This window comes from Otolemur garnettii, unplaced genomic scaffold, assembly GCF_000181295.1.
Source record: "Otolemur garnettii isolate 467f Iridium unplaced genomic scaffold, OtoGar3 scaffold00050, whole genome shotgun sequence".
NCBI lineage: Eukaryota > Metazoa > Chordata > Mammalia > Primates > Galagidae > Otolemur > Otolemur garnettii.
The window spans coordinates 10,100,937-10,112,772 of record NW_003852445.1 but is presented as its reverse complement, the minus strand read 5'-3'; the positions used below and the strand labels follow the sequence as shown (position 1 = coordinate 10,112,772).

At 40.0% G+C, this 11,836-nt stretch overlaps 1 protein-coding gene and 1 pseudogene across 4 annotated transcripts in view; one reads left to right on the top strand and one right to left on the bottom strand.

Annotated features, from left to right (window-relative positions):
* Positions 1 to 11,836, bottom strand: part of TUBGCP4 (tubulin gamma complex associated protein 4) — a 38,059-nt gene that overhangs the window by 22,984 nt on the left and 3,239 nt on the right. For all 4 annotated transcript variants that reach the window (XM_003791767.3, XM_023514244.1, XM_023514245.1 and 1 more), the window contains exons 2-6: positions 8,873 to 9,001; positions 5,508 to 5,630; positions 4,775 to 4,828; positions 3,867 to 3,923; positions 1,445 to 1,524 (exon numbers count right to left, since the gene is read on the bottom strand). In XM_003791767.3, the coding sequence (XP_003791815.1) occupies positions 1,445 to 1,524; positions 3,867 to 3,923; positions 4,775 to 4,828; positions 5,508 to 5,630; positions 8,873 to 9,001 (443 nt within the window). The remainder of the gene's footprint in view (positions 1 to 1,444; positions 1,525 to 3,866; positions 3,924 to 4,774; positions 4,829 to 5,507; positions 5,631 to 8,872; positions 9,002 to 11,836) is intronic.
* LOC111725972 lies at positions 8,248 to 8,433 on the top strand (annotated as a pseudogene).

Here is an 11,836-nt window from a genome sequence, read left to right as displayed (position 1 = left end):
TGGGGCTGGCGCCTACTCCTTTGAGCCACAGGTGCTGCCTGTGTTGTACTATTCGTCCAACTTTTTTGTAGGTTTGAAATTTTCCAAAACAAAGTAGGGAGGAAAGAAACCTGAGGTTGCTATTTGAAGTATGAAAAGCTTAAGTCTTTGTACTATGATAATTGAATGGACTCTCTCTTAAAAAAGAAAATCAAGCTCAGCACCCATAGCACAGTGGTTAGTGGTTATAGTGTTGGCCACATACACAGAGGCTGGTGGGTTCGAACATGGCCTGGGCCAGCTAAACAACAATGACAATTGAAACAAAAAATAACTGGGCCTTGTGGTAGGCACCTGCATTTCCAGTTACTTAGGAGGCTGAGGCAGAAGGATCTCTTGAGCTCAAGAATTTGAGGTTGCTGTGAGCTAAGATGATGCCACAGCACTCTAACTTGGGCAACAAAGTGAGTCTGTCTCTATAAAAAATAAAATAGTAAGCCACTTTCATTTATGCATATCTGAGTATGTATTTTGTGAAATTTGGTGTATTATATATATACATATATAGTGTATCTATCATATTATCTCCATAAAATTTATATATAGTTTTCTATGCATAAAAGTATAATAGAAAATTAAGTTCCTAAAACATGTTTTGAAAAGTTTCTTGCTCTTCTGTGAGTTTACTTGTGCAGTGGTTAACAGTTGAGATTAAGACCTGTGAATGGCCACAGGGATCATCTATTACAATTCTGCAATTAATGCCACATACTCTTTTTCAAAAATCAGGAGGAAAAGGGAAATGTTTTAAAGATCAAACATACTTCATATGGGCTTTTAACACTGCTGTAATCATAAGAAAAATACAATTTTATGTCATTTTCAGCATTTATATTTTTATATGTTGTTATGATATTTGCAATTTTAATCACCTTATGTTCTATCAAGTGAATATGTATTTATTTAGCTTTTCTTCTACTGTTGGTAATTTTCTAACTTCTTGATATAGCAGACAACGTTTCCGTGAATATTCAGATATTTTCTTCTATTAAATAATTCTGTTAGAATAAAATTCCTAAGAGTGGCATAATGGGATTATAAAGTAGAAACATTTTTAAGGATCTCTGACGTGGAAATACCAGTTACTCAAATGTACATGTTAAGACACTTCAAGCAATATCTGACACATGTAATGGAAATCCTGGGATAATGAGATCCCAAAATTAAAAAGGACTGTCTCAAGGTCATCCAGACAGCTAAATTCTGGCCTTGCAACACTTTATTACCCTCTTGGCAATGACTGAGCCATCATAAGCATTACACGGGTTCCTCTGCTCATGGTGTTTTTTCTATCCTGGTCATAACTTTGTCCAGAGGGAAACTTGAAATAACTTGAAAATAAATCCTGAGAAGTAACTTGAACACTTACTTCCACCACCAATTTCCCGATTAAGCCATGACTTACTTTTCTAGTGCACTTCGAACAGGCGGCAAACCCCCACAGCTGTGTTTGTAGACTGTTTCCAGGATTTGACAACCATGAATCTGTGGAAAATACGGCTCTGTCAAATTGGATTCCATTTTAATAGTGTATGCAACACAAGTTCATATTCTGTGTTCAACCAAGAGGATGCAATCCAGCAGATAATGGGGATAAACTTCCTCATAAGGCTTATGCATAGTTCTCAAAGAGGGATCCCTCCACTCTGCAACATCAGCATTGCCTGAGGAGTTTGGGGAGGGCCCAGTAGTCCGTGTTTTACCAAGCCCTCCAGGTGAGTCTAATGCACTAAAGAATCTGGAATCTTTTACAATTGGAACGCCCCAAACCCAAGAAAAGCTCTTCATTTCAGGTTAAGGCCTAGTTTAGACCGTGTGAAGGATTATTACTCCAATAATCCACTGCTTCTATGTCCTTTAGGTTCTTTTTTTTTTTAAGACTACTTTGAAGTATAACTTACACACTATAAATTCACCTGTTTTAAGCATACTATTCAACAATTTTTAGTAAATTTACAGCATTGTGCAACCACTACCATAATCCAGTTTTATAATTTTCCATCATTCCCAAAAAGACCCCTTGTGCCTATTTGCGATCAATTCCTGTTCACACCCCCAGTCCGGACTTTTGACCATCTCATGTGTTAACTCTGCAGAGTCTTGGCAAATTAGATTCTCTACCACTGTCCTGGCAGGAAGGAAGATTCACCCTGTGACAATCTATTTTTCACCCTCCTTTCTGAAGGGAGTGGAAGCTGAAGGTCAACTGAGATGAGATGTGTAGCTAGCGCTGGCTCCCTTATGCTACCACCACTAATTCCTCTTGTGGAGAAGGTCCCCTCTCTTTTGGAGAGACAGTTTGATATAGTGGTTAAGAGCATAGTCTCTGAGGCCCGACAGACCTGTGTTTATATCCCAGCTCTACCATTTACCACCACATAAGTGACCTTGAGCACATTGCTTCACCTACTTAACACTTAGAGGAGTGATTTTCAATAGGTGTGCTGTGAGAAGATCTTGGGCATGCCAAGAAAATTTTTAGAGATCATTAATTAAAATATTTTTCAAAGACATCCAAAGCCCAAGTATATTCCTCTTTTTAGCTTTTTTTTTTTTTGAGACAGAGTTTCACTATGTCACCCTCAGTAGAATGCCATGAAGTCACAGCTCACAGCAACCTCAAACTCTTGGGCTTAAGCGATACTCTTGCCTCAGCCTCCCAAGTAGCTGGGACTACAGGCACCCGCCACAACGCCCGGCTGTTTTTTTGTTGCAGTTGCCATTGTTGTTTAGCTGGCCCAGGCCAGCTGTGGCACCCCAACCACTGTGCTACGGGCACCAAGCCTACTCTTTTTTTTTTTTTTATCAACATACTTTAAGTGTGCCATGGAAGTTTATAGGTTTGAGAGTGCTGTGAGATAAAAAAGGTCGAAAAACACTGCTGTAGAGGATTGAATGCAATAATATATGTGAAGCACGAACCACTTGCAAGTACAGAGCAAGTACACAATATAAGCTGGATGCTGTGATCTGAGAAGACAATCAGCCGTGAAGGGCCAAAGAGCACCTCCCTACTTCTTTGCTGGCAGAGCATGAATACAGCAGAGCACTTAAGTCTCCACCTTACACAACAAAAAATGAAGTAGCAATGTGGCAAACTGGTTAACTAGTTATAGTAATTAAAATGAATACCCCTTATAAGGTAAAGCAAAAATATAAGAATTAAAAAACGTGAAGATCTGAGATAAACATGTTTAATCCACTAGTCCTAATTATGGATCAATTCAATACACAGCAGATTCTTCTAATGTGAAATCTCAAAGCATTTATTTTTCAGAGTTACTACCTCCCTCCCAAAAAGATATTTTCCTGACATTGTAGACCTGAACTTTTTAATTTATCTGATAATAAGTTGTGACAAAATTAGGCATGTTTAATAAAACACACACTTGGCTTTCATTTACTGATCTCATAATTCTCAGAAAACTGCCAGCACCCTAACCATATACCTATCACCTTTCTTTCCAAGAATTAACTTTCTGCTTCTCCTGGAGAACTATGCCCAATAGCTGTAAACTTTTAATGCAGCTTGCTCTCACCTCCAAATATCCATAGTAATTTTTTCTTACCCCAGCAACATTCCTGGGTATATATTTTAACATTTCCTCTGCTTTCAGGACCAGTAGGTGCTTAAGGAAAGGGTCACATCTTAGTTTTATATTCCTGACACTTAGCATAACACCCAAGCAGACATTGTTGAATGAAAGAAAGAATGAGTAAGTAAAACTACGAAAAACTAGGGTCTTCAAAAAAGAATGTAAGGCAAAATTAATTACTAATATTTCCTCAGAGCTTAGCAGAGCAAAAGAAAAAAGGAAAGTTCTCACCTTTTGACTTTTAATTTGTTCTACTACAACCATCACAGAGGGGAAAAGCAGCTGGAACTATAAAGTAGAGAATAATTAGTTAAAATACATTAAATACAAGGGAAAAAAAATCAATTCAAGAAAAGTTTTTGTTTCTTTTTTTTTGTGTGTGTGTGTGTGGTTTTTGGCCAGGGCTGGGTTTGAACCCACCACCTCTGGCATATGGGGCCGGCACCCTACCCCTTTGAGCCACAGGTGCTGCCCCAAAAGTTTTTGTTTCTAAATAGTACAACTTAAGATAAAATGGCAATACCACAGAACCAATCAAGATCTGGTATCTGGCCTGGCAAAGTGGTTCACGCCTACAACCCCAGCACTCTGGGAGGCTGGCCAAGGCAGGAAGATCACTTCAGCTCAGGAGTTTGAGACCAGCCTGAGCAATAACAGACTCTCATCTCTACTAAAAACAGAAAAAAATTAGCCAGCTGTTGTGGTGCAACATGTAGTCCCAGCTACTCCGGAAGCTGAGGCCGGAGGATCACTTGAGCTCAGGAGTTAGAAGTTGCAGTGAGCTATGATGACACCTTTGCATTCTACAAGGGTGACAGAGTGAGATTCTGTCTTTAAAAAAAAAAAAATTCCAGTATCCTACCTAAGACAATTTTGCTGCAGACAGGAAGAGAGAAGCAGTTCTGAGGCTGGCATAACTATTGATATTGATGTCAATCTGCAGCACTAACATCAGACATTAAGTTTCAACTAAATTTGGAACTTTTCAAACAGTTTTCAACCAGGAAAGCATAAAATATATAAAATATAAATGTTGGGATCTGAATCTAGAAGGAGAAAAGTTCTTGAACATAGTGTCAAATTATTCTAACAATATATATCAACAGACTCCAATGTATCTGGTTCCTTGGGCAGCATACCTGATCTAAGGAGTAATTGACATGTGATATGGAGAGATGAGGGTCAGCCAGGAACTGCAATAAAAAACATATGATTAGGGCTCCACACCAAATAAATCTATTTGATCTATAAAAACTAGAAAAGGCTGGGGATGGTGGGTCATGCCTGTAATCCTAGCACTCTGGGTGGTTGAGGTGGGTGGATCAATTGAGCTCAGGAGTTTTGAGACCAGCTTTTAGCAAGACCCTGTCTTTACTAAAAATAGAAAAATTAGCTGGGCATCATGGTGTATACCTGTAATTCTAGCTACTTGGGAGGCTGAGGCAAGAGGATCACGAGAGCCCAGGAATTCAGAGTTGCAGTGAACTACAATGATGCCATTAGTACTCTACCAAGGGAATACTGCAAGACTGTCTCAAAAAATAAAAACCAAAAACAAAAAGACTTAGAGAATCTGAGAATTTGCTTCATGTTAGTTTTAGGCTATAGAGAATTGATAACTTACAGAAGATTAATTCTGATTTTCAGGTGATAAAGAAACCAAAGCCAGGTTTTTATAAGCTCACTACAGAGACTGTGCCATGATCTGTAAGCCACTCTGACCATGAGCTGGGCAATCACAGAAACTGTACCCTCCAGCCACATAGAAACAGCTCACCCTATCTACCTGACTTTACCAAAAGGGCTTTCAAATTCAAGAACATGCCCCCATCTGCCATCCCAGACGTGTTTCCTATATGTCCTCTTTCTTACCTCTTGTTCTAAATCAAGCAGTGCTTGGCGATAAGGCTGCAAAACTGAATCCAACCCTGTGCAGAAGGCCCTGAGGTAGATTCCATGTAACCCACCTTGGCCCTGCTGAGATGGATGGTGATCCTGAAATCAAACAAAGAGAAGTCAACTTCTGGCTCAGGCCCTACAATCCGAGTGGTATTATCCTTTGTTAGTGGTATTGGTTTTTGTTTAAGTAATTCCATATCAATGCAGTGCTTCAATGAGAGGAAAACCAAACCGAAGATAAAAATTCTGAGCTCTCATCTCTTAAAAGGTGATAATATTTTAATATTTCAAGAAGGCACAGATGTTACAAACAGCAGGTACTGTTAGTAGAAATTTTTCTACATTTCAATTCTGACCTTATTGCTCCCAGTTTAAAACCCTTTGGTGGGGCGGTACCTGTAGCTCACTGAGTTCACATACATCAAGGCTGGTGGGTTCGAACCAAGCCCGGTCCACCTAAAACAACAACAACTGCAACAAAAAATACAGGCAGGCATTGTGGTGGGCACCTGTAGTCCCTGCTACTTGGGAAGCTGAGGCAAGAGAATTGCTTAAGCCCAAGAGTTTGAGGTTGCTGTGAGCTATGACCCCATGACACTCTATCAAGGGCAACACAGTGAGACTCTGTCTCAAAAATAAAATAAAATAAAATAAAACCCTTGGTGGCTTCACACTGCCCCAGGATAATATCCAAACTCCTATATATGGCATACAATGACTTCTGCATTCTTTTTTTTTTTTTTGAGACAGAGTTTCACTTTGTCACCCTTGGTAGAGTGCTATGGCGTCACAGCTCACCACAACCTCTAGCTTCTGACCTAGGCGATTCTCTTGCCTCAGCCTCCTGAGTAGCTGGGACTATAGGCACTTGCCACAATTTTTTGTTGCAGCTATTTTTTTGTTGCAGTTTGGCCCGGGCTGGGTTCAAACCCGCCACCCTTGGTATATGGGACCAGCACTCTACTCACAGAGCCACAGGTGCTGCCCAACTTCTGCATTCTTGTCCTTACTCCTCCAAAATTATCTTTCACTGTTTCCAACTTCACATCCTCATCTCCAAACTACCTGCTAGGAGAATAGGGACTGAGTACCCCATTCTTGGCAAAGAAAAGCACCCCCAGAAAAAGAGGAAAACTAAATAGCTGAGTGAATCAGAACAAAGAAAAGTCAGTTAGTTTACATTTAAGCTAGCCATTGCTAGCAGGCTTCTTGCCTTTTCTGAAATTCTAGCCTGTTGGAGATACAGCTTACAAACACCCTGCTGGGTCTGTGAGCACTCTGAGGAGAGTAATAGCCATAAAAGAGATTATGGCAAGTCCTAGAAAAGATACATCTTCTAGGGCTTTTCCTGCCCTTTAAACAGGCAAACAGATGCCCACTGTGGAGATTTGCATTTGCCTGGGGCAGAGACCAAGGGAGCAGCTCTAGCTCTGAGATACGGGTAGAAGAGCTTATATCCCTTATAGCAGAGGAAAATCTCTGTGGTGGTGATGGGAGGAAAATGCCTCCCTCCCACCAATCCCTCAGAGATTAACACCCATGGTGGTTTACTCCACAGAGAACTAGGGGAGCTTAACACCCCCCTAAAAATTTGTGTGTGTGATCTTAAGCAGGAGGCTCTCCCAATACAAGGCTCAGATTTCAGATTTCTAAAGGCCACCCTTAAGGTTAATAATAAGAACAACAGGAACTGATATGATCAATCCAAGAAACTGCTGACATCTTTGTTCCCTCCCTCATCTTACCCTCTGGGCAAATAGACTTCAATAAAATCAGAGTGGAGCAAACACTCTGGGCCACTGCCGGAATCCCATGGGCAAAGGACTCTTGAGCTCCCACTTTTAGCTCTATGTCTCTTGTCTTTCTTTACTGTTGCTCCTGACTTTCTATTTCTCTAGTTGATCACTGCCAGTTTCCAGAGGTCTCAGCGGATGCTGCTTGTCTTGCTTCTCTCTCTCACTCCTGTGACTTTGGACTTGTGTTCTGCTTGTAATTGTGTACCCCATCTTTGTAACAAACACCTCCTCTTCTTGCAGGACCCAAGTCAAGCACCTGTTTTCCACAAAGCCCTTTGCTAACTCTCTCTAGGGAACTAATACCCACCTTTTGTAACATCTTTACTTAGTGCTTGCACTGTACTCTTTTAAAAAATATGTCTCCTTCACTGGATAAAGAGCTTTGTGAAGGTAAAGACCACCCTATTAATCCTTTTATCTTAGTTCCTAGCACAACTGTTTGAACAGAGGGTAAATGTTTACTGAATAAGACCCGAATACTCCTTCTAACATTGCTCTCCTGCCTGGTTTGACAATTCATCAAAACATGAAACTGAAAGCCAACATGTGTAGCTGTAAGACTCTCATCAAGAGGTTGTACACAAATACAGCTTGTCTTTCAAGAAACCTGCAAGTTTTTTCTAGAAGCTTCTTATATAGTTGCATGTGGGGCACTGCAGTTAACAGCTGACTAGAGGCTATGACAATTAGCATCTCTGGGTATGCACTGATTTGTGTACTTAGACTCTGGTGGGGGTAGATAGGATAGCAGAATTCAGCAATAAATGTGGGAGGAAGCCTGGGCTCAGGTGTTATAAATTATAGCACAGTGTAGCCAAAGGATGCTGCAGTTTCTGGAGATAAACGTTCAAGGGTATGATAAGAACAGTATGGACAAAGTTTGAAACAGACCAGAGTGCCTTACAACTGGCCAATTTTTGGCCCTGAATCAAGGCCAGTAGTTTGCTAAAGCTGTTGGTTTCTTTTTTATTTATTTATTTATTTATTTACTTTTTAAAAGCTGTTGGTTTCAAGCAGGAGTCTAAAGAATTATTTTTCTATGGTCTGTTGGCCATTTCAAAACTTTGGAAATGTAATGGTCAATTCATTAGAAAGAAACATATGAGAAAGAAAAGAACAAAAAGCAAAAAAGGAAAAAAGAAAAAAGAAAACACACACACACGCAAACTGGCCAATTTTGTTTTGATCTTGTGTCATCCCAGAGAACTGACTTTTCATTTATCACAAAATGAAAGAGAAAAGGAGGGTTTGTTTTGTTTTTACTAAAAAAAAAAAAAAAAGAGGCATGACAGGTACCTTTAGAATTTAGGAAAGTAGGAATTCACATATCATAAGATAAAATCCACATGGTTAAATGAATAGAAGATAGGCTTGTTTAAGTATTTTATACCAAAAATAATTAGAGACCTTTGCTTCACGTGACTATTTTCAGTATTGAGAACTCCATAACTTTTTGCACATGAATCATCAATGAAGTCACTGAAAGCCTGACATAGCTCCTAACCTCTCAAGGTGCACACTCCCCAGAGAACAGGATCCCACCTGTTGCTGCACATGGCCCGTGTACTGTTCAATGAACTCCGTGAAGCGAATATAGTCTGTGCCGAGACGGCAGAGTCGATTCAGGACGCTGGTCTCACTGGGGTGGAGAAATGGGAAGTCCTGCGACACCTGCACAAGAGGAACAATGCCGTGACCCTCGATGCCTGCTAGTCACTGCCTATGTTCTTTGGGACACTTCAAATACTTCCTACCATGTATTTATCTTTTCCCATCTCAAGATCACCACTTAAGTTGCTAAGTTCTGGATAGCAAAGGTGTTTCCAAACCACTACGAAGGTGTTCCCCAACCCCAACCTATTTGCTTTTTGAAATAAATAACACATAGTAAAGAATTAAAACATTACAAAAATGGTGTACATTAAAAATAAGTCAATAAGGCCAGAAGCAGTGGCTCAGGCTTGTAATCCCAGCATTTGGGAGGCCAAGGTAGATGGATTGCCTGAGCTCGCAGGTTTGAGACCAGCCTGAGCCAGAGCAAGACTCCTGTTTCTAAAAAATAGCTGGGCATTGTGGCAGGTGCCTATAGTGCCAGCTACTTGGGAGGCTGAGGCAAGAGAATCACTTGAACCCAAGAGTTTGAGGTTGTGAGCTATGATGCAATGGCACTATACCAAGGGTGACTAAGTGAGACTGTCTGGAAAAAAAAAATTATTAAAAAAGAAAGTCAGGGGCGATGCCTGTGGCTCAGTGAGTAGGGTGCCGGCCCCATATGCCAAGGGTGGCAGGTTCAAACCTAGCCCCTGCCAAACTGCAACAAAAAAAATAGCCAGGTGTTGTGGTGGGCACCTGTAGTCCCAGCTACTTGGGAGGCTGAGGCAAGAGAATCGCCAGCAACTGCTGTGAGCTGTGACGCCAAGGCACTCTACTGAAGGCGATAAAGTGAGACTCTGTCTCTAAAAAAAAAAAGTCAATAAGTAAGAGGCAACCATTCTTACTTGATTCTTATGGAGTGTTCCAGGGATGGCCTATAAGGATATGGAGTTTTGACTTGGTTGCAACAAAGTCTCTTTAACAATATTGCTCAGACTGGGGTGAGCAGACTTTAAGAGTTTCTCAGACATATTCTTAGAATTTACAAATTCCCTATGAAATTTAAAATTTTGTTTTCATTAGACTAAAAATCTAAAATTAATGTAAACATACCATAATCTACAAAAGCAACTTATAATTAGCCATATAAATTAGTGTGATTTGTATTTTTAATTTAAATGAAGGCCAAATGATAGCCTCATATGCTATGTAAAAGTTTTATAGGCTGGGTATGGTGGGTCATGCCTGTAATTCTAGCACTCTGGGAGGCAAAAGCAGGTGGTTTGTTTGAGCTCAGGAGTTCGAAACCAGCCTGACCAAGAGTGAGACCCTGTCTCTATTAAAAATAGAAAAACTAGCTGGGTGTCATGGCGGATGCCTGTAGTCCCAGCTACTTAGGAGGCTGAGGCAAGAGGACTGCTTGAACCGAAGAGTTTGAGGTTGCTGTGAACTATCATGATGCCACAGCACTCTACCCAGGGTGACAGTCAGACTTTGCCTCAAAAAAAAAGAAAAGAAAAACAAAAAAATAGTAGTTCAAGTAGAACAAAAGTAGTGGGAGAGTGTATTCATTCAACTAAGTTTTTTTTTTTTTTTTTTTTTTTTTTTTTTTGAGACAGAGCTCCAAGCTGTCCCCCTGGGTAGAGTGCTGTGGCTTCACAGCTCACAGCAACCTCCAACTCCTGGGCTCAAGCAAGTCTCCTGCCTCCGCCTCCCAAGTAGCTGGGACCACAGGCATCCACCACAACACCCGGCTATTCTTTGGTTGCAGCCATCATTGTTGTTTGGCGGGTCCAGGCTGAATTCGAACTGGCCACCTTAGGTGTATACGGCTGGCGCCTTAGCCACTTGAGCCACAGGCGCCGAGCCCATTCAACCAAGTTTTAAAAATATTATGGTAAAATACATATAACACAGAATCAACCATTTTAACTATTTTCAAGTATACAGTTTAGTGGCATTAAATACATTCACACTATCGTGCAACCATCACCACTATCCATGTCAGAACTTTTTTCCCCCAAGTGAAACTCTGTACCCATTAAGCACTAACTCCCCACTCTCCTTCCCATTAGCAACTGCCAAACACTATACTACTTAATATTTCCACGAATCTGAGTATTCTAGCTGTCTCACATAGGTGGAATCATTCAATATGTGTCCTTTTGTGATTGGCTTATTTCACTTAGCATGATGTCCTCCAGGTCAATCCATATTATATAGCATGTGCAGAATCTCCTTCTTTTTTAAGGGTGAACAATTCCACTGTGTGTTTACATCTACATATACACATAGAAGGTGCCAAAAAATTTATACACATTTTAAAAAAGGAAAACATTATAGTAAAATTGTAATACTGAAGGGGAGTATTATTAACAAGAGGGTTCTACCCAGTTATCAGTGATATCCCCATGAAAACTAGCATTTGAGTTTTAGAAAAGTTCAAGATCTAATTTTTCTGAAATGGCAAACAATACCTTGAAGTTACTGATACCATCTTATACAACACACTTATATGAACAGGCTGAGAAACCCTGCATTAGAGTAATATTATTTTGAATTTATTGATTTAGTAGTTTTGTTTACATTTAATTTATAAAAATATTTGATTTTATATTTGTTTAAGACCAATATGCTTGAGTTTATACCTAGCTTATTATGTGTATAGTCCATATTATAATAAAAATAATTTTCATCATTAACAAACTGTGATATATGTATACTATAGAATACTATTCAGCCATAAAAAAATGGTGACTTTACATCTTCAGTATTAACCTGGATGGAGTTAAAATACATTCTTCTTACTAAAGTATCATAAGAATGGAAAAACAGGCTCAGCACCTGTGGCTCAAGTGGCTAAGGCACCAGCCACATACACCTAAGGTGGCAGGTTTGAATCCAGCCTGGGCC